Source organism: Pollicipes pollicipes, unplaced genomic scaffold (genome assembly GCF_011947565.3).
Source record: "Pollicipes pollicipes isolate AB1234 unplaced genomic scaffold, Ppol_2.1 Scaffold_3087;HRSCAF=3621_pilon_pilon_pilon, whole genome shotgun sequence".
Taxonomy (NCBI): domain Eukaryota; kingdom Metazoa; phylum Arthropoda; class Thecostraca; order Pollicipedomorpha; family Pollicipedidae; genus Pollicipes; species Pollicipes pollicipes.
Window position 1 is genome coordinate 41,454,319 of NW_023596225.1, and position 25,160 is coordinate 41,479,478.

The 25,160-nt window shown below is 60.2% G+C and overlaps 1 protein-coding gene across 1 annotated transcript in view; it reads right to left on the minus strand.

The window, feature by feature from the left end:
* Positions 1-256: 256 nt before the first annotated feature.
* LOC119090175 (semaphorin-5B) overlaps positions 257-25,160 on the minus strand; it is a gene marked incomplete at its 3' end in the record, with an annotated part of 27,143 nt that continues 2,239 nt past the window's right edge. The window contains 8 exon segments of the mRNA XM_037212966.1: positions 257-375; positions 776-971; positions 1,630-1,884; positions 6,499-6,689; positions 7,397-7,910; positions 8,878-8,977; positions 15,052-15,172; positions 15,226-15,254. Coding sequence (XP_037068861.1) covers positions 257-375; positions 776-971; positions 1,630-1,884; positions 6,499-6,689; positions 7,397-7,910; positions 8,878-8,977; positions 15,052-15,172; positions 15,226-15,254 — 1,525 coding nt within the window.

Below are 25,160 nucleotides of genomic sequence, written 5' to 3' on the forward strand. Positions count from 1 at the left end.
TGTGACCTGGGCGGCGAGGCCGGCGCACTGCGCGCCGCCGCGCGCCGGCGTCGGGCTCGAGCAGGCGCGCCGCCGGCACAGGCACGGCTCGCCGGCGTCCTCGCCCTCGACCACCTGCCGGCACTGGCGCCATGCGCTCCAGGCGCTCCAGCCGCCGTCGACGGGTCGGCTGAGGTCGGGGCACTGTGTCACCGGCTGCCGCCAGGAGGGTGCGTCCGGACTGCGGCCGGGTGGCGGGCTGCAGAGGGCGCGCGCCGCGTCCCAGCCGCAGTACGGGTCCATGGCGCCCAGGCAGCTGGTCTCGCTCCGGTACCGCTCGCAGCGCTGCACCGGCACACGCACCAGCGCCGAGTCCGTGCCCAGGTACAAAGAGCCCTGTGGGAGAGGAGGGCCGGTCAAGACGTGGAACAATACCAGGCCTGTTCGCGCCCCCCCCCCCCCTCCTTATACCCCCCCAGGACAGGGCTTAGCGGGGTCACAGGACCGGACAGCAAATGCATCAGGATATAGGCTATACCCAGATGCACCGCTGTGACGGGGAGCGGGATGACATGCACAACAAACACTAGTTTTCAGTCCATGCTTATGCCTTGGTAATGCACGCCTTGACACTCCAGGAAGTTGAACGCAATATCATTCCGCGGACAGCTCGGTAAATACCCTCAAAACCGAACGGGTTCGCGCACGTTTATCCATTTCATTTGCAGCGGCTGAAGTCGACACTGGCGCCAAGTTTCTGAACACAAACGCCGTTGGAACACCCTGGGACACTCACCGCCTCGCTCAGCAGCCTCATGGTGAGGATGGTGGTGGGCGCCGCGAACGGCTGCAGCACCTCCAGCAGGCACGTCTGCCGCGAGCGCGGCACCACGCTCAGCTTCCTGATGGTGCCGGCCGTGTCCGCCACGAACAGCACGTGCACCGACACGTGGTGCTTGGTGGTGATGATGTCAGTGGCGACAGCCGTCAGTCTGCGCCGCGGGATGCAGGACACGGTCAAGACACGGGACGGGGAAGAGTTTGATGTGCGCCGATAGAGCGGCGTCAACAGTCCTTTGTTGATGAGAGGCTGTGTGTTTTGAAGGCGCCACCTAAAACCAACCTCATGTGACGTCACAACCATTTTGCGAGGAGCGTATGCTGGGTACATCTTGTGACACACCAGATGTGCACTATGATTGAAGGCTGTTGAAAAATGTTGCAAGTCTAAACGATGGTTTGACATAACCAGTCATGTTACTGTATCAGCGCATTGCCCCCAACATCCCTGGCAGCAGACACTTCTAAAATGCACACACGCCATTGATTAATACTGACCACCTTTCAAGCATCGCACTGCATTTGAAGTTTTGAAAAAATACGCAGTACGACAAACGACAAAACGCGTCGCTCTGGGAACATATACAACTGTTTTAGCTGGCCGACTACGCCAGTTTGATTTCCGAATCAAACTCGCCGCGTCAGCTCACAGCACAGTTTCCAAGAGCTGCAGGATCGGGACCTCCTCTGCCGTCTGGATTTCCCTAACCCCTCCTCCGCCCCTAACCCCGAGCCGACCTGCAAAACCTGACACCGTCCAGCCGGTACAGAGGTCCAGCTGCCCCTCCCCTCCCCTTGACCAGCACTGACCTGACCCCGTCCAGCCTGTACAGCGGGTCCAGCTGCTCAGGCTGTACGGCCTCGTGCATCAGCGAGTAGTGCGACAGCTCGGCCAGCTCGTGGCGCGAGGTCAGCTCAGGCGAGCCGCACTCGAAGTGTGTGTGGTCCAGCTGACGCCGCTGCCACGCGCCGTCCGGCACCGGCTGGTGCTGGAACGGCCCGGCGAACGCCGACGCGATCGCCGACATGTTGAAGGCGCACACGGCGGAGGCGGCCAGGCCGTTGCTGCGGGCGGGACGGAAGCGCGTCAGAACGCTGAGGCGGACGGAGCGGTCTGGAGGCGGCCGCCGCTCGCTTCGCCGGACTGCTCCGGCGGCACCGGCCGAACCCGGGCGGCGTGAGATGGGGCTGAGATGAGATGGGCGGCGTGAGATGGAGCTGTCTACTGGCGGGGAGGGGGGGGGGGATAAGCTAAGATATATCCGGCGACGAAGGTGGCCACGGAGGGACCAGGTCATAGATAGACGCGGAAGTCATCGTAATATGAGCAGCCTTTAGGTGGCCCGAGTCCCTGCCTCCTCTCTCCCCCCCCCCCCCCCTCCACACACACATTTGGGAAAATTAAGCTTTAGGCTTTCAGCAGTGCCTGTAAAGAAACAAATCGAAGTGCTTCTGAGGCTTCCCAATCCTGGTAAAACTCCTCTGCTCCCGGGACCCTGCCGGCCCACACCAAATGCGCGTTATTCAGTACTGCAGCACCCTGTTTCATTGCCATGTGCATTACCGTGTGTAAAAACTCTGTACTAAACACAAATTGCAACTGCTACTCGTAGTTGGCTGCTAATCTCCAGCAGGCTAGGGTAATGCTGGAAAATTGCATCTTTGTGGCACTTCCACATAATTCAGCGCAACGCCGTAACGAGGCGTGTTCCGGGTTACACGCGCTGGGTCTCAGCGTACTGGTCGCATCATACCTGACCCTGGCCGCTGCAACAAGAACCTCTTACACCTAGACCAGTGCATTGAATTGAGCCTTACTGACGCCTCATTTCCGGCCAGTTTACGCTGTAGCCTGCTAGTTTCTTCTGCGCTGTAATAGACCAGACAGCGGCTACCAGCGAACATTTCGCCGCAATAGCGTCTGCGGCATGACACGAATCGTCTGGCGGCCTCGGCTGTCCTTGGGACCGTAATCACCACACGGCGGCGGCCCGTCCTGAGGCAGAGGCGGCAATGCCGACGTGTCCGCCGGGGCCGACCAGCGTGGCGCGCCAGCACAGCAGCCGCGCATGGCGCGGGCCGACCTGACTGGGGTGGGTGTGACGGTAGTGGAGTGGGGGTGACGGTGGTGGGGTGGTAGTGAAGGTGGTGGGGTGATAGTGACGGTGGTGGGGTGGCAGTGACGGTGGTGGGGTGGGAGTGATGCGGGAGGGGGAGGGGGAGAGTGACGCTGGCGGGGTGAGGATGACCGAGGGGGGAGGGGAAGAGCGGCGGCGCAGGCCGGCTCGCCGCCGCCATCTGCGGCCGGGCGGCGGGCCACGCCCGGCGCGGATCAGCAGCTCCGCAGTCAGAGCCGGCGCGCGTGACCGAGGGGAGCGTCAGCACGAGCAGGTGCGCCGATCGCGGCGGCCGCGCTCAATGAAGCGCCGCCCATTGAGGCTCAGCGACCGGTGTCGATGCCAGCCGAGATAGGCAGACGTTCGGGGAAAGACGCCACTCATCAATGCCGCGTGGCATGACTCCAGGCTGGAGCTGGGAGCCGCTACCGGCTTTGTTGGTAGGCTTTGTGAGAGCTGGGACTTGTACGCACGATACATTGCTGGCTCAGGATTAGAAAAGTAGCGCCCTCAGAGCTATGCATGTGAAAGGAAATTAGTCCCTTCCGCCTACGCCGGATTTACATCCCCTCACGGTGCACTGCCCATGACTCAAAACGCGAGCATGGATTTTCTATGAAGTCAGTTCTCCGAACTTTCCTGCACGAGTTAAATATGTGCTTTCGTAAGAAATCGGTTCATCTTGGTAGCACAAGTGCACGAGGTAACTAACGCGCTTGTACCGCTTCTGGCAAAAACGCTGCTGCGGCGATAAATCCGGTTTGTACTCTTCTCGGTATCTCGTTCAAATTATACGCTCCAAGAAACCGATGCTAAATCCGAAGGTGACAGCACATTAGACCTTCACGCGTCAAAACCTAATGATGCTGACAGAGGGCGAGACATGGCCGCGCCTGTGGCGATGACGCTGTGGTTTATTTACGTACGCTGGGTATCATTCCGCACCCAAGGCGCTTCATGAAGGTCCAAAAGTCTTTTGTGGGACGTTTCATCCCTGACAATCGTATGCAACAACAACAACCGCGAGGGACGTTACATTCCTGACAATCTGATGCAACAACAACAACCGGGCAGGACATTACATTCCCGACAATCGTATGCAACAACAACAACCGGGTGGGACGTTACATTCCTAATAATCGTATGCAACAACAACAACCGGGCGGGACGTTACATTCCTAACAATCGTATGCAACAACAGCAACCGGGCGGGACGTTGCATTCCTGACAATCGTATGCAACAACAACAACCGGGCGGGGCGTTACATTCCTGACAATCGTATGCAACAACAACAACCGGACGGGACGTTACATTCCTGACAATCGTATGCAACAACAACCGGTAAACAAGATCATCTTCTCACCTATCTGGCCAGGTGAAGGTACTCAGCCAGGTACCAAATGGTACAAAAACGCGCTATCCTTCACTTCGGGTGGAAAATCCATTTCCCCGGTTCTCGCTGTACTTTAATACACCAGAATGCATTGCAGGAAGCGAGCGTGACAATAGAGTTTCAAATATGCTTTCAAGCATCGCGCGACATGCCAGTCATTCGTCCTTATAACATTTATAGAATGCCAAGAACGCATTGTTTTCACGTGCATTGTGCGAGAGCATTCATTCACAAGCCACGTTTGCCGCTCACCAGGTGAATAGCAACACGGAGCTATGGAATTGACTTTTGATAGTTAAACGTTTAACAGGATAGAGTTTGCAAGTCACGGGATGTCAGCACGGAACGTTAATTAATCGATTAATCACCAATGTCTTATTCAAATTTGAGTTGTGTCTGCAGCCGAGCGCATCAAAAGCCTTCTTTTGGCATCTTAGACTGCTTTAGTGACTGCCCGCAGCGTGACGTCGTGAGGCGCTTGACGGGGCATCAGCTGTGCTGGTGGGAACAGCTGACTTCAGTATTGCCACATGTCAGCACGATCTCACTGGCGTGAAAACAAGCGTGTCTATCGGCCGCATCTGCTTACAGCCGGCAACTCATTAGCGGCCTATCGACGACTCTCGCGTCACCGTACGTGACGTCATCTGCTGCTAATGGCTTCCTCCGGCCGATTAGATGACTGTGTGGTCACAATCGGGACTCCGTGACCCGGAATGGTGAGATCAGCGTGGACAGGTACCATGGACGGGATGGCGGACTTAGAGAAGACCGACTCCGCCACCCGGGGTGGTGATCTCAAAGCGGACGGACTCCCTGACCCAAGACGGTACGATCAGAGCGGGGAATTCCGTAACGCGACGTGATGGGTTCAAGGCCGAGGAGCTCCCGTGACCTGCTGCAGTGGGTTCAGAGCACAGGAACACGTGAGGTGGTGGGCCCAAAGTGAAACTCCGCCGGCATACGGCCTTCACAACGCCCGCGTTAGCAGCCCACCATTGCAAAAGCCCAGCCCAGACAATTCAATCAGTTTCGCTGACGTCGTTTTTCAGCGGCTGCTCAGCGAGCGCCACGGACCGCAGGCTTTAATTGGCTCTGGAGCGAGCGGCGGCCGCGGCGGCTGACTCGGCACATTAGCTGGGTGCCGGCCGGCCCCGGCGGCGGCCGCTGCTCCCGTGACACCGAGCAATCTCCCTCCCACCGGAGGCCGGCTGCTGGAGACGAGCGCCGACTCACCTCTGCACAGAGGCCGGGACTCCGCGCTCCGTGAGCAGCGCTTCGCGGGAAGCGGAGGGGACCGGCTTCAAGACTCGAATAGCTGACGTGTTTTCGGCTTACCCCGTGTCCACTGACCCGTCCGTCGGTGTTCAATGGATATATGTCGCTTGCCGGGGAACTCTACAACCGTTTCTTATTTCGTTTCTTTGTCAACATCATGCTGGCAGGGATGCCGAGGAGAGGATAATTTGGAGTCTTTCTTTCCAGGAAAAATAAATACACACTCTCTTAGCTAATTGGATCGACGGCTCACATTCTGTTACGACGCTATATTGTATCCGTTCACAAGACCCTTCGTTGGCATAAAATTATTGTATGGACGATATACGTTGAAATGTGGGGGATCATTCTTTTACTAGCGGCCGCCAATTCCCATGTTTGAAAGATCGAAGTTCAAATTTTGATCAACAGCAACTGTTCACTGGAATTATAAACCAACTGCCTCCAGCCAAATTACCATGAAAGCAACAAGTAATGACCCATTGCAAAACATATGTTTTTTCAACGGCACACCCCCAAAATCCGCTTGGTCCTCTTCCGGTACCAGTCATGTTGGTTGGTGTCCAATGTTCGTCCCTATTTGGCGCGGGGCTATTTACGTTGGCCTATGCGATGGTCAATGACCAACCAATGCCTGCCTCTCACAAGGCTGCATGTCGAGTACCCACGTTAACCCATCTTCGCACCGGCAGTAAACAGGTGTTCCCCTCCCAGCCACAGGAAGTGGCTCGCACCAGCATCGAAGGACACTGCCAAGGTCTCTCCCCCTCCCCCCCCCCTTGGCCGTCCGTCCGATTGACACAGCACCCACACACCCACACCCAATCAGCCGAAGCAGCCGCTTGGGCACACAGACCGCGCGGCACGACCGGGCGCCTGCGCGCACTCACTCGGAGGTGGTGAACGTGGCGTAGAGCACCTCCTCGCGGTCCAGGTAGTGCACGCCCTGCACCTCGTCCAGGTAGAACGGGTACTCGCCCGACACGGAGCAGTTGAGGCGCGCCTTCACGGCCGTCGTCCACACCTGGCGCCGGTCGCCGCGGTCGTTCTTGCACACCCGCGCGATTCGAGAGTACACACGCTGGCAACGAGGCAAGGTCGTCATAAGGTGGGCTGCAAGGTCCCACGATGGCCAGAAGCACGCTACAACTACGTAACCTGGCAACTGATCGCCTGCGAATCAAGCGTACTTTAAAGGACGCGGAAAACGAATTGAGGCATGAGTGGGATCACGGCTCCGGCCAGTGAGTGTAAAATATCATACCCTGCCATCAACGAGATGTGGAGCAACAACGCTGTCATAATGTATTGCAGCAAGGATCAAATGCCGTGCATCGTCATAGCATGACGCTTGACTGCGCCATGGTAATAATGACACCATCTGTCAACGTGTGCGGAGTTTTCTCCCACCGTTGCCGCACAGCTGCATCATAAAACGTTTCCACAGTGAGATCTCCGCGGCCAGCGCCTCGTGCAGCCGACGTGAAGTCGGCCACCGCGCACGCGTGAGCGAACGGTACGGAGATTGGCTGCCATTTGACTGTCACGTGGCCGCTCGCGGACTGACGCCAACGCGGCTTCCATATGACCGGTCAGAGCTGCCAAACGAGCGGCCGGCGGCGGCGAGAGTCGCCGGTGACACAGCAGAGGCGGGAGCGCCGCCCAGCCACCGGCGCCTGTCCGGCGCGACGCCGGCCCGCCCGCCCACCGGCCCCACTAATGACAGGCCGGGGGCAGCGCGCAGGGTCAGCGCGCAGGGTCAACGCGCAGGGTCAGCGCCCCGCTCACCTTGCCGCAGCTCATGTACTCGACGGCGTCCTCGCGGAACACGAAGTAGACGAACGGGCCGGACTCGAACGAGCCGACGAAGTCGGGCGCGCTGAGCAGACGGCTGTCGTACTTGCTCGTGCGCAGGCTGGGCGCGCCTCCGCCGCCGCCGCGGAAGATCGCCGGGTCGAGCCCCGAGAAGTCGGTCGGCGTGGCGGCGAATACGGCGCCCTCTGACGTCACCAGCGACGTCACGTTCAGCTGCGGCGCGTACGGGCTGACGGCGATGCCCGACTCGGTGGCGAGCACCGAGCGGAGGGAGCTGAGGCGACGCCACGAGCAGAGCGGCTGGAAGGCGTTGGTGCCGCACGCCAGCAGCCGCTCGCCGTGCCGGTGCAGCACGCGCACGAAGTTGTGGCAGTCGGCGGCCGTCTGGCCCTTGTTCTCGCACATGGTGACGGTGGCGGCGGGCGCCGGCCAAGGGGCCGACTCGAGCTCCTGCAGGCCACGCACGCTGAGCCGGTACAGGTGGTCCCTGCGGCGACGGCGGCACGTCAGGCCGGCGGGAGCGGCGACCGCGAGCGCAGACGGGTGGTCTGAGGAGCGGCCAGGGCGGCGGTGGGAACGGGCTCACTCGGATGAGCGGATGAGCGAAAGTGGTTCAAGCGGGATGCAGGTAAATGCAGGAGTCAAATAGCGACGGCAGACCGTCTACCTGAGGACAGCACAAGTCGTAGCCGCGTTGCTCCATCATTGGCGAATGGTGCGGAGCACGAACAAGAGGCCGGTCGGAAGAGCACGTATCGCGTGAGCTACCACGGAAACACTCGATTCTTGCAAGCCCACAGGCGGTCCTAACGCGAGCGCGGGCGCTTACTGCGGTGCAGACACACTACACCAACTATTGACACAATTGTCACATTTGTCAGTAACGCTACGAAATCTCAAGCAACTGTCGCAGGACAGGTCATCAAATTTCAGGTGCGAGTTCGGTTCGCTGGGTCAGAACTTCAGGACGCCGACGATGACGTCACATGCTCCCGCACCAACTCAAGACGAATCGCACGAAGCGTTAATTCGAAGCGATGGCGCGCGCTCCGCACCGTCGGCACGAGTGTCCAGTGCGGCCGGGCAGGAGCACGTGTGAGCGCGACCAGTCGGACCAGTGACGGGATCTTGGCGATCGCTTTGATACTTTTGGTGATTAGGCGGAGAGGAATGAATCACGCGCCCGGTGCGAGCATAGGTGCGGCGCTGAGCGCCTCTGGGAACAATTACAGCGCGATCAGACCTAATGGGGACCGGTGACCGGCAGGCTAATGATGCGGTCGAAGGGCTGATCACCTGTCACCTGCTGGGGAGGGGGAGGGGGGGGGCTGATCACCTGTCACCTGCGGGGGGGGAGGGGCGGGGGCTGATCACCTGTCACCTGCTGGGGAAGGGGAGGGGCGGGGGGGGGCTGATGAGCCCCGCCGGCGTCGGATGACCTCGCGTGGGCTCACCTGGCGCCGACGATGATCTGGTACTTCTGAATGTCGAAGAGAATCTCGGAGAACCTCGTGGCATTCTCGGGTGAGAAGTGATCCAGAGACGCCTGCAGCTCTGGAACCGCGAGAGCAGGGAGAATCAGCCCACAGTGTCGCGTCACTCGGTTCTCAGGGATACGGGTCTGACTGGACCAAGACTGCTTCGGTGGTGCCGTCTAGCCGTGCTGATTGGTGTCGCACTTCCAGCGCGGGAGTTTGATGTTCCTCCCACGCATTAGCGTGGACAGTTCCGGACTGTCATTGTTTTCCTTGTAATCTGGCCCGGAACGTGGCGTCCTTCGGTGCTGAACGTGGGCCTGACACAGGTCAACCAGGTGTGTCGACTTCACCAGCTTCGTAGGGTAGGGCATAGTTAACTGCCTCGTGGCGACCAAACGAGGCGGTCAGAGCTTCATATCTTCAGAGAGACTTGCCCGCGTGTGTCATGGATGAGTTCAGGGGACTTAACAGGGAGATGTTGCAATACGAACACATATGCCATCACCCTTCGACGAAACATAGCAGCGCAATGTTTAAACTTCCCAGATCATGCCGCAGTACTGGGAATGCCGCACAATACCATCCCATTCATTATCCCTCTATAATGGGTGCGTGGGTGAATACCAGAAATCACCCAGGCGGTTTCAAACGAAGCCCATATACGTGAAGACATATCTGACAGCCTGCCAACGGCCGCTTTAAAGTCCACGGCTGGAATGCAGGCAGTTAGACTTTTAAACGCGATACCGGCCGCCGACCGCAGTCTGTCTCATTGATATGCTGCGCGCGCCGGGATTTGCAAACATGCCACGCGCCGTCGCATGACAATAGGGCTGAATCATACCGGTCGGCTCCGGTGAAATCGTCCCTATTGCACGTCCTGATCGGGTCTTTATCATTCATGCGGGCGGCTCCGCCCGTGGCTCCGCTGGCCAGCGCACAATATATGACTATTGGTCTGGAAGGGCGGTGCAGCGCATGCCACCGACGCCCATGGCATCCGTTACGGCCAGTAGTATTGGGTTCGGTTGTGCCGCAGGGCCGGCGGCTCGTGTTGATGACCTCCTGCGAGGCCGCGGTGGCGGATCCGGCGCCGCCCCGGCGCGGGCGGCACCGCCGGACGGCAGTGACCTCCCAGACGCCACGGGAGCGGACCTGGCGCCGCCTCGGCGCGGGCGGTACCGCCGGACGGCGGTGACCTCCCAGACACCACGGGAGCGGACCTGGCGCCGCTCTGGTGCGAGCAGCACCGCCGGACGGCGGTGACCTCCCAGACGCCACGGGAGCGGACCTGGCGCCGCCCTAGTGCGAGCAGCACCGAACGGCGGTGACCTCCCAGACGCCAGGGGAGCGGATCTGGCGCCACCCTGGTGCGAGCAGCACCGTCGGACGGTGGTGACCTCCCAGACGCCACGGGAGCGAGCCTGGCGCCGCCCTGGTGCGCCCTGGCAGGACTCAGGCGACGCCCAGACGCCACACACGTGGACATGGAGACAGTAACCCGGAGGCTGACAGCGAACTCACGGCACACGCCCAGACATGGGTGTAACTAACATGGTTGTAACTAACATGGGTGTAACACGGGTGTCTCTGAGATCGAATGAGACAGAGCAAGGATTGGACGGGTCAAACCGGAGTCTCGGGGCCTGGCCTAGAAATGACATTCTGAATGGGAAAACGTGTAAAGCATGCATTCTTCCGGCGAAATTAGACTTCTAAGATCATTGAGGCGGGACATGCCCCAGCCCCCCCACCCGCAGCGGTTACACCCCAGCACCAAGAAGAGCACCTGTGGCATCAGCACCTGGGGCGTTAGCATCTGGGCGTCGGCAGGTTCAAAGCTAATGCAGTGGAGCAATGAACATTGTTTTTTTTTGCGTTCGCAGCAGCCGTGCTCCAGTGGCATGCACCGACTGCGGCTTACAGGTCACGAGTTCCGTGTGCTCAGCTGCGGGTGTTCCGGCCCGGCCCGTCGGACCCGCTCAGCACGTGATGGCGGGGCGAGGCGGCGGCGGAGGCAGCGCCCCCCGCTGACGACACCGCGCCGGCCGGCGCTCCCGCTGCGGCCGGCGCGCCGCTCAGGCGACCGCGAAGACGGCGGTCGTCGCAGACAGAGACTCGTCGCGAGGCGCGCTGGGTTGCGCGGACAGCTGTTGCGCACCGCTGTCGGCTTAGGGACGGGAGACATCGACGGCGAGCTGTTCATCGGTCATGCTATTGGACGTGGCGATTCCAGGCATGTCTCGCGTATCGTTATGGTACGCGGGGAGCAGCGCTCGACTGGGTTTCCGCCGAAAATTGCTGGAAACGGGACCCTCATTCCCCTAGCGGCTCACTACGTCAGAAGTTGAGGATAGTCTTTAACAACTTGCCTCACCGCGATCTAGCGCAACGAATGACAATCACCAATATCTGCCACCCAGAATTCAGCACAGTCGAACGAGACCGTATCGATATGTGCAGGGCGACCTCGTTGCATTCTTGCACCTGGATGAGCGATCGTCGACCTAACATGGTTGCACCTGTTTGTAACTCCAATCACGTACAATGCGGTGCTTCGAACAAAGGGGAGGAAACGTGGGTGCCGATACGGTGCCACGATAGGACACAATGCGTCCTGTTCATTGTGTAAGGACCTGAGTCAGCACCGCCAGCAATGGCATCACCACTGAGCCCGCTCGCGGCCTCCCCGGGAGCTCATTCAAAGAGGGCGTTCGCCGCCAGTAAATCGCAGCCGGTGACATCGGCGCAGCCCGCAGCCCATCTCGGTCCCACCCAGCCCTCTGCAGCGGCCGTGCCGGAGCCGGCCGCCGCTGCCGCTGAGCGGAGCGGCCCGCTGTCAGAGCGGGACGCTGCGGCGCTCACCACCCGGCCGACGGGGCGTGACGGCGCGGCGGTCGGCGCAGCACGCGCGCTCGTGCATCACGTGATTGGCGCCGTCAGCACGCCGCGTCCGCTGGCAGAGTCACGTGCGCCGAGCTGCGGCCGCGGACATAGGATCGGGACGTGTCAGGGGCCGCGGAGGGGACAGAACTGTGTACGTGGCCTGCTGACGGAGCACACGCGGACTACTGACGGAGCACACGAGGTCTGCTGACGGAGCACACGAAGTCTGCTGAAGGAGCACACGTGGACTGCTGATGGAGCACACGTGGACTGCTGATGGAGCACATGTGGATTGCTGACGGAGTACACGTGACCTGCTGACGGAGCACACGAGATCTGCTGACGGAGCACACGAGGTCTGCTGACGGAGGACACGTGGACTGCTGATGGAGCACACGTAGATTGCTGACGGAGTACACATGACCTGCTGACGGAGCACACGAGGTCTGCTGACGGAGCACACGAGGTCTGCTGACGGAGCACACGTGGACTCCTGATGGAGCACACGCGGCCCGCTGGCGGAGCACAGGTGACTCGCTGACGGAACACACAGCCTGCTGACGGAGCAGACGTGGCTCGCTGATGTATCGCGTCCATGCATTGGTGCAGGGAACGAGTCCACATCGAGGCGTTCGATTTCATGTTCACTACGTGTTATAATAAGACCGCGCACAATTATTGCAGTATAATGCAAAAACTAGAATTAAAAGGGGGCATAACGACATAGCAAAGCAAAATCGCAAAATTTTCCAGACCATTTGACTCGAGGCAGTTTTCCGGGAGGAAAATTACGTTCTAAGCGGTTCGAGCAAAACCAAGGCACAGAAGTCCTGAAACAAATACGAAATTAATCACATTATGACGATTTCAAAGCTCCGCAAACATCAAATAACAAATCCTAGGTCAGGCGCTTCAAAACAAAATAACTTAGGCATGGGCGGGGGGGGCAACTGAACAACAGAAACGTGAGAAACGACTGAATCCGGGGTAACGGTGAACGTCGTTTGGCCTTTCGATCAAGTGATATAACTGGCTTTGTGGGCTACAAAGCCATGCACGCTGCATACATGACAGCCCTGTCATGTACACCGAGTGAAGTGTGATCTGAAGCTACAACTTACATGTGACTACAAGCCGGCAAACTCTTGAAGGCTTACGAAATGAATACGCATTTACATAACGTGTTGGAAGGCGGGATTAAATTAGGAACGAATGCAGCGTAACAAATGTGATACACCCACACCAGGAATCCAAATAGGTCGACATGGCAAGACAAAATTAACCGAAACTATCATGTGCTGTCGTGAATTATGAACCAAATAACTCATGTTCCGAGTTGGATGAGACAAACCGTCTCAACTGAATCACCGTAAGTGCCCTCTGCGGTGGCAAGCGGGCAGAGATGGCATTGTTATTCAGCCATCGCTCGACCGCAGCATGACTAGAGGCTGCCAGCCACTGCAGCGCCGTCTGTGCTGCAGCTAACGCCCGGTCATTAGTATTCAGCGCGGGCGTACGCCACGCAACGTCCGTCCATTTACAAGGGCTGCGCAACCCTCAGTCTGGCTCTGACATGGTGCGCGGCGGTGTTTGTCTGCAATCTGAAGTGAACATGCATTAAATCGCATTTCAGTGCGGCGCGATGGTGGTCTCTACGCTCTGGGCCGCACATCTGTCCGGCCGAGAGGGCGACATTCGTCTTGGGCAGCGGGACAGGCGCATAGATGCACCGCGTACGGCTCAGTAGATGCCGTAGACCATTGGCCGATACATGCGGCACATCATCTCCCCCGCGCGTTTACACGCACGCATGCGCACACGCGAGCAGGCCTGAGCACCCGCTTAACCAATCACTATCGTCGTCAGATGGCGGGTCATCGCCCTCCACCGACGACGGAGCGTCTCGAGTTCGGACAGCCTGCCGCCTGTCGGAACACCGCAGCTGTCACGTGCGACGGCGCAGCCGCCATCCCTCAATGGCTCATTGTTTACGTGGCCCGAGCCGGCCGGGCCGACGACGGCCTTGCTTGGGGCACGAACTGTCCGTGCGCCACGTGCCGGCGCGCGGCCGGGCGCCTCGACCGGGCGCGGCGTCGGACGGGGCGGAGTGAGCCCTCGGGCGTCGGGTACCGCCGGCCCGCTCGCCGCTGCCAGGGAGGATGTTCACACAAACTACGTCGCTCACGGCGACCGGCAAAGTACAACCGGATTCTGAAGCCCGCGTTTCAACCTGCAATGCCTTCCTTCAGTCAACATATTATTTCAATATTCAGGAAACGGTTGTGCAGCGACAGCATGTGAGCCAGTTGGAGGTGCCTAGTGGAATCAATTTTCCTGACTGGCCAGTTTAAAGTTGGCGCCGATCCCGACAGCTGAAAGGTTGATAACAAAATATGGTCGGCACGCCTCATGAATATTAAGTGGTGCTGCCCAGTCACACTGATGACTGTTCATGTCTCAGAACTCCAGCCCATCCTGTTTTGACTTTTTGTACTTTCGGCGTGAGCTCCTAACGTGTCGGTTTAGTTTCGCTGGCCTCAATGTGTAATGTGCCATTGCAACTCGGCTACAAGTCTCGTCCTCCCTGCGCTAAACGCAGCTCGCTTCGTTGAGCCGCCTGGGGCACGTCGCTTTGAACCGAAATGTCACGGCAAGAATCCAGTGAAGAAGCAGGAATCGTTCAAGAACAATGCTCTGATTGTCTCGAAGTCGTGCGAGGGTGCTTTAGAGTCTCTGTCTCAAATTTGTCAAAATCGGGCTCGAGACTGTGGGACCGGAATACGCGGGTTCTGGCAAAACTTGAAGTTGGTGCGTATGGCGGAGTGGTTCCTAAGCTACAACCCTGATGCGTGCACGTTGAGTGGTGCGACATGCACGCATCTCGGACAGTTTGAGGACCTCATCCGGTTTCCGCTCACTCCCGCACACCCCGGCTCGCGTTCGTTTTGATCTCTCCAGCCAAAGTGTTCGGTACTTTATCTACGAAGATCTCAAAAAATCACCGAGAGATGGCTCTGGCCTTGTTGCAGTTACCAGCTCAAGGTAGTTCTCAAATATCCGTGTATGCCAGGATTCCTGAGACCGCAGCCAGATTGGGTACAAGACCCTGAATCAGATACGCTCGGAGCAAAAATGATGCCTAATCTGGAAATGGGCATGCATGTCCTTGAGAGCGGCAGCGATTGCAGGAAAGAGCCAACAGTCGGTTACCCACTGAGCCGACATCGCCGTCCGCAAAGAGAGCGCCCCAGTGATGCTACTCACCCGAGTGTGAAACAAAGCGGTAGTCGCCGTCAGCCTCGTGCGTTTGGCTGGCCGACTCCTGCTCACGAGCGCTCGCGAGCGCTCCGACCGCCAGCGCCAGCAGCAGCCGGCGGCCCCTCCTCTGCCAGTTTCATGACGCCGCGAGCCGCGCCGCGGTCTCTTCCGAACACCCACGCTGGCGTCGGCGGCTACCGCCTCATGGTCTGGAACGGGACGGACAGTCAGCGAGGCGCCGTGGCGCGAGACAGGCAGCTTGTGAAACGAGGGTTCGGGCACTGGGACCGGCGGGGGCCCGACGCGTGTCGGTGCCGCGCTTAAGGCGGTACTGATTCGCGCAGAATACACCTCTCACATCCCCCATCAACCCCCCCCCCCCTCCCTGGCCAAGTGATCCACCAGGACAGCCCAGCGCCAGGCCGGGCGGTTTCGCGGGGTAGCCCACTCCTGAACGAGTGGTCCAGCAGGACAGCCCAGCGCTAGGCCGGGCGGTTCCGCGGGGTAGCCCACTCCTGAACGAGTGGTTCAGCAGGACAGCCCAGCGCTAGGCCAGGCGGTTCCGCGGGGTAGCCCACTCCTGAACGAGTGGTCCAGCAGGACAGCCGAGCCGGCCGAGCGGGGCCGGGCTCACGCCACCCTCCTGTCTGCGGATCTGGCCGGCACCCCAGCCACCGACGGCCGTTTCCAACGCAGGCTTTCCAATCCCGGGTCGTTTGGGGACGCCGTTCGGTGGGTTCGGCTGAACAATAGTGAATAAATTAGCAGTTATCGGCCCATATCGGAACGTCGTCTCCGATAGGGCATGACGTACAATGTACTCTGGAGATCGGGCTGATGGGCGGGTTACACACTGCGTAATCGTGACCTTTTGATCGGCGCGCCCGTTGACTTGGTTAATTGCGACACTGAGGTACACACCTGTGTACACCTGAACAATGCAAAACCAGTATCGGTTATATGATGGCGTCTGCATAGCAAGCCCGTTGGCCGCTTGTGCTGATGTGCTTTCATGTGCAGACGTGGCTTTCGGATGCCTTTAAGTCGGTTGCAGCATAAACAGACGCGTGGTAGCCGATAGGGGACATAAGGAACGTGTGCGCGCGCATTGTGAGATAAAATGACGCAGCCAGCGCACGGCTGGAGTTTTGATGGCATTGATGGCACGAGTGAGCATGCGTCCCTGATGCAGTGGGTGGAACGTTCAGCCAGCAAGCAACAGCTCAAGCCAAGTCAAGGCAGCTACAGACCGACTGGATTTAGGCTTCGTACCAACTGAAAGTGGTCATTGTCATTTCGTCAGCCGGACACAGGGCCAGAATTCTCTCCAGGGGGGACGTCAAATCTTGCCCAAATGCCCGCGAATTTGGATCTGATTCCAGCAAAAGTGCCCGTGTCTAGTGCGCATCTCCTAGCCTCTGGAGAGGGGGGTTTGGGGGTTGGGTGGGACATGAGCCCCGTGGCCCCCGGCTACGTCCCACCGTCAGCTCATAACCGTTCACATGCATTTGAGGGGCCCTGGGCCTGTACTACTGCGACCAGCGGCGCGGCGGCCGCGATGCGCCATTTCGTCACCGACGCGACAACGCTCGTGCGCGGGCCCGGTGCACCACGCTCACAAGCCAGTCTCGGCTCTGGAGCGGCCGGCCCGGTCGGCCGGGGTGCGCCCTGGCGGTCGGCCCGATCAGCCCGGGGTGCCCCCTGGCGGTCGGCCGGTGTACGGTCGGGAGCCCGGCCGCGCCCGGGTCGGGGGATCGGTCCGGGGTGCGCCCTAGCGGCCAGCGGTGTACGGTGGGGCCCGGCCGCGCCCGGGTCGGGGGATCGGCCTGGGTGCCCCCTAGCGGCCGGCCGGTGTACAGTCGGGGGCCCGGCCGCGCCCGGGTCGGGGATCGGCCCGGGTGCGCCCTAGCGGTCGCCCCGGGCGGCCGGGGCGCGCCCCAGCGGCCGGGTGGCCGCCGTCGCCTGTCAGAAGGGGCGGCGACTGGCGCGGCCCGCCCGGTCAGACAGGACCGAGCTGGAGGGCGGGCCGAGGGGGGCCCCAGCCAACACTTAGTTCGCGGTGATCGCGGTCGGTTTCGCGTGCTCTCCTGCCCGAGGCTGTTCGTTCTGTTTGTGATCTTGTCGTGCTGAGCGGCGCGGCTTTTGCGTTGATGTGGGTAGGTAATGAGTGGGTGCAGTTTGTTTGCTCTGGCGTAGTCGAACATCACACCATTTCCGAACATTCCTGCCATGCACGAGCGTGCATTTTCCTGGACCGCCACTGACAGCAGAAGCCCAGACATGTCGGCTGATATCAGCAGAAGCCAGACCGGTCGGCTGACATGAGCAGAACACACGGCAGCCGCCGCCGATCTGCCGGTGTCAATCAGCTCGTCCTGTTCGCGCCAGCACCCTCCATCACGCGACACAGCCGGCCAGTAACTGACACACACCCCCAGCCGCGGCCAAGGTCAAACAAACCCTCCCTGCAGCTAAACGACCCGCCAAACGTCCTGCAGCACCTTGTTGTCGGCGCCATGAGCCTTGAACGCGCCAGAATCTGGACGCGACGCCCCGCGTGCATACGACGGGGCGCCCACGGCGCGATGGGTCTGGCTCGCCTGGCGCGATAGCACGCGGTATACGTTACAGTTCAGCGGCTCGCTGGCCCCGCAACTGTAATGTGACCACATGTAGCGGCGGTTTTCCGGCAGCCGACACCGTGTCAATCACAGCGCCGTTAAATGTCATGCAACACTCGGCCTGTACCATGATTTGACCTAACACCGTTATCGCATTTAAGAAGGATACGTGTATATACTCGCTCTTCATATATATAATGGTACGGAAATAACACTTCAACGAAAAGCTCATGAGATAACCTATCCATGGTGGTTAAGATCTGATAATGTGATGTATATATATATATATGTATATCAAAGCAACGCGCTACGCAGCAAATATCTCACGGGCGGATACACACAAATATAATTTGCATATCGCTTCAGCCACGTCACGACACACGCAAGCACAAACAATCCGCCAGAACAGGGCGGTCCGACGTTCGCTCTACGGAGCGGAGGCGGGAGTGCTGCCATATACGGGCCCAATGGCAGCGTCCTCCAATCCGGCTGCGGCGAGGAGCCGACTCCCACGCTTACGCCCGGAGGTGCTCCGTCAAACGGGCCTAATGACGGTGATTTGGAGGGCCGACCGGTCCCACTTCTGGTGCGCCGACCGTGCCGCGCCGCAGCCCAGGCTGGCTGATGGGGCCAGGTGAGGTGGGATGATGGGATAGGATGAGGCGAGGGACGATTGGGTACGGCCGTGATGCGGAAACGGCAGCCCAACAACACAAGATGAGATGACTCATTAATTCGTGGTTTTGGTCAGATGATGTGCTATGGTGCTGCTGGCTAAGTTATAAAATCATTGTAATTTCTTTTAATGCCTTACCATTTATGAATAATAACATATCTTGGTTTAACCAGAACATCATCTGGATTTATGAGATTTCCAGCACCAACAATAGTGAAAGGTGGCCCAATACATACAAAAGCAGTGCATCCAAAGAGCAGACGTGTCTTAGAAGCGTGGACCTCCTGGAAGTACACCCTCCCATTTTCCCGAACCACCGGAGGGGCACTGATAACTGGCTAGGCCACGCGGCTGTATCTGCACGACGGTAATCAACTCGGCCATGCTTATCCACAGGACTTCGTCGTCCTTTGAACTCACCACCCGCCTTGTAGGCAGCAGCGTAATCTGCTCGCTATGGACATTAACCCCGCCTGCAAGCGCCTGGCTCACTTCGAAGTCTCGAGTGGCGCACTGTCCTGCGCGACAGTCCATTTGTCATACATCTAGCCCAGGAAACCGAGGACGCATTTACCGGCCCGCGCGTCTTGACAGCATCTGCAGCGATCTGGCAGCATCACAAGCGGCACGGCGTGCCGTCAGCCTCACCGCGCCACCGCCGCCGTGAATGCTTCCCTGCGCCTTGCACCTCTCCGCGCCCTCTGCAGCGCTCCCGTAACTCTGCCGCAGGCGGCCGTGCCTGTCAACGACCGGGGCTTCATCCCGGCTGCCCCCGTGTCCGGCACCGCGACCGGGTCTTCATCCCGGCCGCCCGCGTGTGAGTCACCACCACTGGGCGTTCATCCCAACCGCCCCATGTGTCAGGCACCACGACCGGGTCTTCATCCCGGCCGTCTCCTTTGTCCGGCACCACGACCGGGCGTTCGTCCCAGCCGCCCTCCGTGTCAGGCACCACGACCGGGCGTTCGTCCCAGCCGCCCTCCGTGTCAGGCACCACGACCGGGCGTTCGTCCCAGCCGCCCCCCGTGTCAGGCACCACGACCGGGCGTTCGTCCCAGCCCGCCCCCTGTGTCAGGCACCACGACGGGCGTTCGTCCCAGCCGCCCCCTGTGTCCTGGTACCACGACCGGGCGTTCGTCCCAGCCGCCCTCCGTGTGAGTCACCACCCACCGGGCGTTCATCCCAACCGCCCCCTGTGTCAGGCACCACGACCGGGCGTTCGTCCCAGCCGACCCCCCGGTCAGGCACCACGACCGGGCGTTGTCCAAAGCCGGCCCCCCGTGTCAGGCACCACGCCGGGCGTTCGTCCCAGGCCGCAACCCTGCGTACCGGTACCACGACCGGGCGTTCGTCCCCAGCCGCCCCCCGTTGTCAGGGCATCCACGACCGGGGGCGTTCATCCCCGGGCCGTCTCCTGGTCAGGCACCACGACCGGGTCTTCATCCCGGCCGCCCCCGTGCCAGGCACCGCCACCGGCCTTCATCCCAATGGCCCCCCGCGTCGTACACCGCTGCAGCGAAACAGCCATGGCAATGGTCGCGACGAACTCCTTAATCAGGTGATGGCAGGGTGGTGCCAGTAGAGCAGTTATGTGAAGCGTCTCTGGTAACCATCAGCGATGTCTTTAGACAAAAACTCCAAAAACTCGAAGTCACGGGCGGATGGCGTCGACGAAGGTCGGTGGGCAATGATCAATCACCTCAAGACAACGACGGACCAATGAGTTGCCGCCGGCCGGCTTTTGGAGGCACTGCGAAGCCATCATTCTCTCTACAAACCCCTGCCGCAGCCGTTTGTGTTGTCTTTAGCTGCGGTTTTCCCCTCTATTTTTCAGCATCCTGCGCGTGCGTATGAGCATGGCGGTCGGCAAAAAACATAGTCATCCGTCTGTTCGATACGGACAGAACGGCAGGCCTGATTCTGGCCAGCCAGACTGGGTATCTCCCAGCCGGCGGGGCCTCGTCCCCCGCCGCGCGGCCCGCCGCCGGTCTGGCCTGTTTACCACCGCCGGCACCACGCTGCCGCTCCCCACCCCCAGCCGGGGCGAACCCCTCTAATCTGGAGGAGACACGGGTGCACGGGCGGACACCCCGAACCCCGCCGGCCGTCCACCGGCAGCACGGCCTGCTAGCAGTGGCGGCCCACAGTGGCGCCGTCCGTGAAGCTACACAGCTATAGCGTTGCTCATATGGCCGCTGGATGTTACTATGGCCCTACTGCTGAGGAGTTGTATGCCGTCCGCTTTGTCTGGGACGCTGATGCACCCGTTTTAAGCTGCGTGTAGACAGCGGGTCAGTCAGTCACCGCTGGGTGTAAGTCGCGCTAGCAGACATCCAGACAAGTGTTAAGACAATGAATGCGGAGACACCAAGCCTGCGCCCGGCAACAGACGCACACAACCCGACTTGAGTAAGCGATGGACGCGAGGCAAACGATTACATGCCACTGTCAAAGACGCTTGAAGGTCGCTAACACCAGAAGACGCAAACGCCTGGATCTGCGATACAACCTCTCCGAAATCACGTTGATGTATTAGCACCAAGCTGGCACGATGCAGTCGCAGTGCCGACATTTAAAATCAATTTGCTGTCGGCGTAAGATTACAGCCCATCATGGTCGTCTCGTCCGCGTTCTAAACATAGCCATGGCCCATTTCACGCCGTCTGAGCGCCAGCCATTAAAACAAAGGCCAGACATAAGTTAACAGCCTAAAAGGGATCGATAAAACATTTAACGAGTCCGGAATTGGTTGACACGAAATGCCCTTTTGGAGACAACCCGTTCAGCCCGTCGTTACCATCCGACCGTCGTCAGACGTGACAGGTGGACGCCGCGCCGGACCAGCGCTCGGCGACCAGACCGGCCAGGCGGCGACAGCAGCCTGCAGCAGGTCCTGTGACCGTCATCGCCGGCCGGTCGACCCTCGCCGACCGGCCGGCGATGACGGGTCTGTTGCGGTCGCCACCGGGACCCAGCTCTGCAGCGCGCCGGCAGCGGTCACCGGATCGCGCCGAACACGGAACGAGACGCGAGCAGCCGCTGACTCAGCGGTGTTAGTGAGGCCGGGTTTGGCCCCCAGCTGTTCCCGGACTATGCTCGGGAGTTCCGCTGATCCAGGCCGCAGTCAGCAAGCTAGTCCTGAAACGGCCACTCAGCTCCGGCTGGCTCTCGTTGGGTTGATCAATCATCGCTGATGCAGCCGGCTCATGTCAGTGAGTACAGGGCGAGGCCTCAGGTCAGGTCGCGGATGGCCAGCTGGCGCACAGACGAGCTCAGGTCAGGTCCGCGGGTGACCAGCTGACGCACAGACGAGCTCAGGTCAGATCGCGGGTGACCAGCTGACGCACAGACGGGCTCAGGTCAGGTCGCGGGTGACCAGCTAGCGCACAGACGAGCTCCGGTCAGGGTCGCGGGTGGCCAGCTGGCGCACAGACGAGCTCAGGTCAGGTCGCGGGTGACCAGCTAGCGCACAGACGAGCTCCGGTCAGGTCGCGGGTGGCCAGCTGGCGCACAGACGAGTTCAGATCAGATCGCGGGTGACCAGCTGGCACACAGACGAGCTCAGTCAGGTCGCGGGTGACCAGCCGGCGCACAGACGAGCTCAGGTCAGGTCGCGGGTGACCAGCCGGCACACAGACGAGCTCAGGTCAGGGTCGCGGGAGACCAGCCGCGCACAGACGAGCTCAGGTCAGGTCGCGGGTGACCAGCTGGCGCACAGACGACTCCAGAAAGATCGCGGGTGACCAGGTGACACACAGACGACCTCAGGGGGGGGGTCAGGCTCAGGTCAGGTCGCGGGTGACCAGCTGGCGCACAGACGACTCAGGTCAGGTCGCGGGTGACCAGCTGGCGCACAGACGACTCAGGTCAGGTCGCGGGCGACCAGCTGGCGCACAGACGAACTCAGGTCAGGTCGCGGGCGACCAGCTGGCGCACAGGCGGACGACCTCGTCCCGTGTGTTTACCTCCGCCACGCTGATATCGACAAACAATTAGTCGAGGCGACGGGCGAGGCGATGCCAGCGACGATAGGGCGGCCCGGTGGGCGGCGACCGGAGACCGGAGAAATGGGGGACAATTATCCGCCATTGACGTCGGTCGGTTATCGGACCGACATCTCTCACGCCGGGCAGTCGCCGGTGGCGTCACCTCACGCCAGACAGTCGCCAACGGCTATGGCTCATGCCGGACAGGCCGGTCATCGCTCTTACGCGCGGCAGCACAGCCGGCCAGCCGGACCCGGTCGCCGGGAGCATGATCCGGACGGTCCAGGGCCGGCCCCGCAGTCCGGGTCCAGTTCTAAACGGCCCGAGGCCAGCTCAGAACGGGATCGGCCCGACAATCCGGTGTCAGTCCCGACAGTCCGGGATCGTCTCCGACAGTCCGGGATGACTCCGAACGTCCGGGTCGGCTCCACAGTCCGGGGTCGGTCCCGACAGTCCGGGGTCAACTCCGACAGTCTGATGTCCGCCCCGACAGTCCGGGGCCAACTCCAACAGTCCGAGGTCGGCTCGCCGACAGTCCGGGGTCAACTCCGACGGTCCGATGTCCGCCCCGACAGTCTGGGGTCAACTCCGACAGTTCGGGTCGGCCCCGACAGTCTGGGGTCAACTCCGACAGTCCCGGGTCCGCCTGACAGTCCGGGGTCGGCCCTGACAGTCCGGGTCAACTCCGACAGTACGGGGTCGGCCCCGACAGTCCGGGTCCGCCTCGACAGTCCGGGATCGGCCCGACAGTCCGGGATCGGCTCTCCGGTAGTCCGACCCTGGGGCCGCTTCAGGAGGTCGGGCAGGACTACGCTGACCGGGCAGGTGTGTGTGATGCCCTCCGGCGGGCCGAGCATTTGCCGCAGCCCTTATCAATGCCGAAGCTGAGCAAACATGTCGGCAACACCTGCCGATATGGCGCGTCCACGGGCGAGCTCAGACCACGATCAATATTTTCCGACAGGGCGTGCCCCAGATACCTTGAGTCTGGACGAATGTCTGCCGACATGGCGTGTCTCAGAGTTATCAGGGTACGTTAGCTGCAGCGCCCATAAGATTTGGATTTGATACGGGCTGTTTATTGTTTGGCCTGATGGTGTGTTGTCAGTCTTCTCAGAGGATAAGAGGGAAAGAGGAGCGGCAAATCCGGCGAAGAAAGCGGAGCTAGGGGTAATGCTACGGTGTGTTGTGCATTGGCGGAGGCAGCTGGCCTGAAAACAGTGTTGCAAGATAAATTACCAGTGGCTAAATTTGCTCATAACAAAGTACTGCCCAGCATACGCAAAGACTGTCCAATACAGCGCCTCTAGTCGCAAACGCCATTCCGCCGCTGGTGGCCGCTAGAGCGAGCATCACGTCATCATAAAGAATGGGCAATAAAATATTCCCTCATTGCCACAACAAGTTGTCGTACACTGGTTTATCACCAATGGCAGTTGGAGACAAAGAGACGGAGAGGCGGCTGGCGGACGTGGCCCCCAAAACGCCGGCCCCGCTGCCTGCCGAGGACTGTGAGGAGCACGGTCCGCTCTGCCGGGCCCGTGCTGCAGCGTGGGAGCTGATACGATCACCCTGGGCTACCCGAGAGGGAGAGAGTGCTGGTCGCGCATTCAAAATCCGCGACCCTCCGGCAGGTTTGACTCGTAAAACAGCGGCCGCGGGATGAGCCGTGCCCACGCGACAAGGAAGCGCCGCGGCGCGCGCCGTGGGAACACGCGAACATGACGGCCTGGTCGGCAGGAGACCGCCCCGTCGGCCCGAGGGCAGGAAGCGCCGCGGCGCGCGCCGTGGGAGACACGAGAACATGACGGGCTGGCCGGCAGGAGACCGCCCCGTCGGCCCGAGGGCAGCGCCCCACCACGTGCGCCCCAGATGTGGCTGGCGGCGCCCCGCCGACGCCGACTCAAGGCTGGCCGCACGGGCGCGGGATGGCGGCGTGCGAGCCCATGGGGCGGCGGGCGGGTGACCGCTGATCGACGACACCGACGACCCAGCCCGGTCAACGGACCAACGGGCATGCGGCTTTGATACCCGCACGCCTCGCTCACAACGCAGGCAGCCATCGTGCTCGGCTACGATGAAGGCTGAGCACGTGACAAATTTTAGTTAACGTCGCCACGTGTGCTTTAATTGATTGATTGGTTAATTGATTCTCCGGAAACAATCGTATCGGAATTGACTGCGAGAAAACAGATAGATCAACTCATAAGAGACGTGTGCGGCTAACAGCAAGTGCGTTTTTTTTATCTACCCAGAGCTGTCACTCGTAAATGTTCATTTGCAAGCCGTGCACCTGGGATAAACGGGTGCCAGGTGAGCGGTGAGCCAGGCTCGCAAAGCATCACCCGTGAGTTCGGATGCACCGCACCAGGGCGGTGGATGACGAGTTCGATGGCATATTGAGTGCGGGGGAAGCTTGCTGAAAGTGGCTTCCAATGGGGAGACGTAGCTTCATTGCTGTAGGTCAGCGCAACTCATAACGTTACGGTTCATTGGTTTGTGAAAATTCAGGACGGTCGACGTGCCAATAGTGCATGCCTTCAGAACGAGTTTGGCAATCCATGGCCGGCTCGCGTGGAGTACGGAGCACAAACAACTGAATGACCGCCTCCAGAGTCACGCGCGATTCACAAACACAAGTTCCAGGCCATATGACAACACGTATCGAGTTTCCCAACGTATGTTAGTTAACAAGTATCGATCTCGCGATGTTAGAGTCACTGGAGACGAGGCCTGAAACACCGCCCGTGGTCGCGCGGACTCCACCCACCCGCCCGCCACCGCGCCAGGCTGAAGCGAGTCATGCCCACCTTTAAACACGCGTTTATCCTC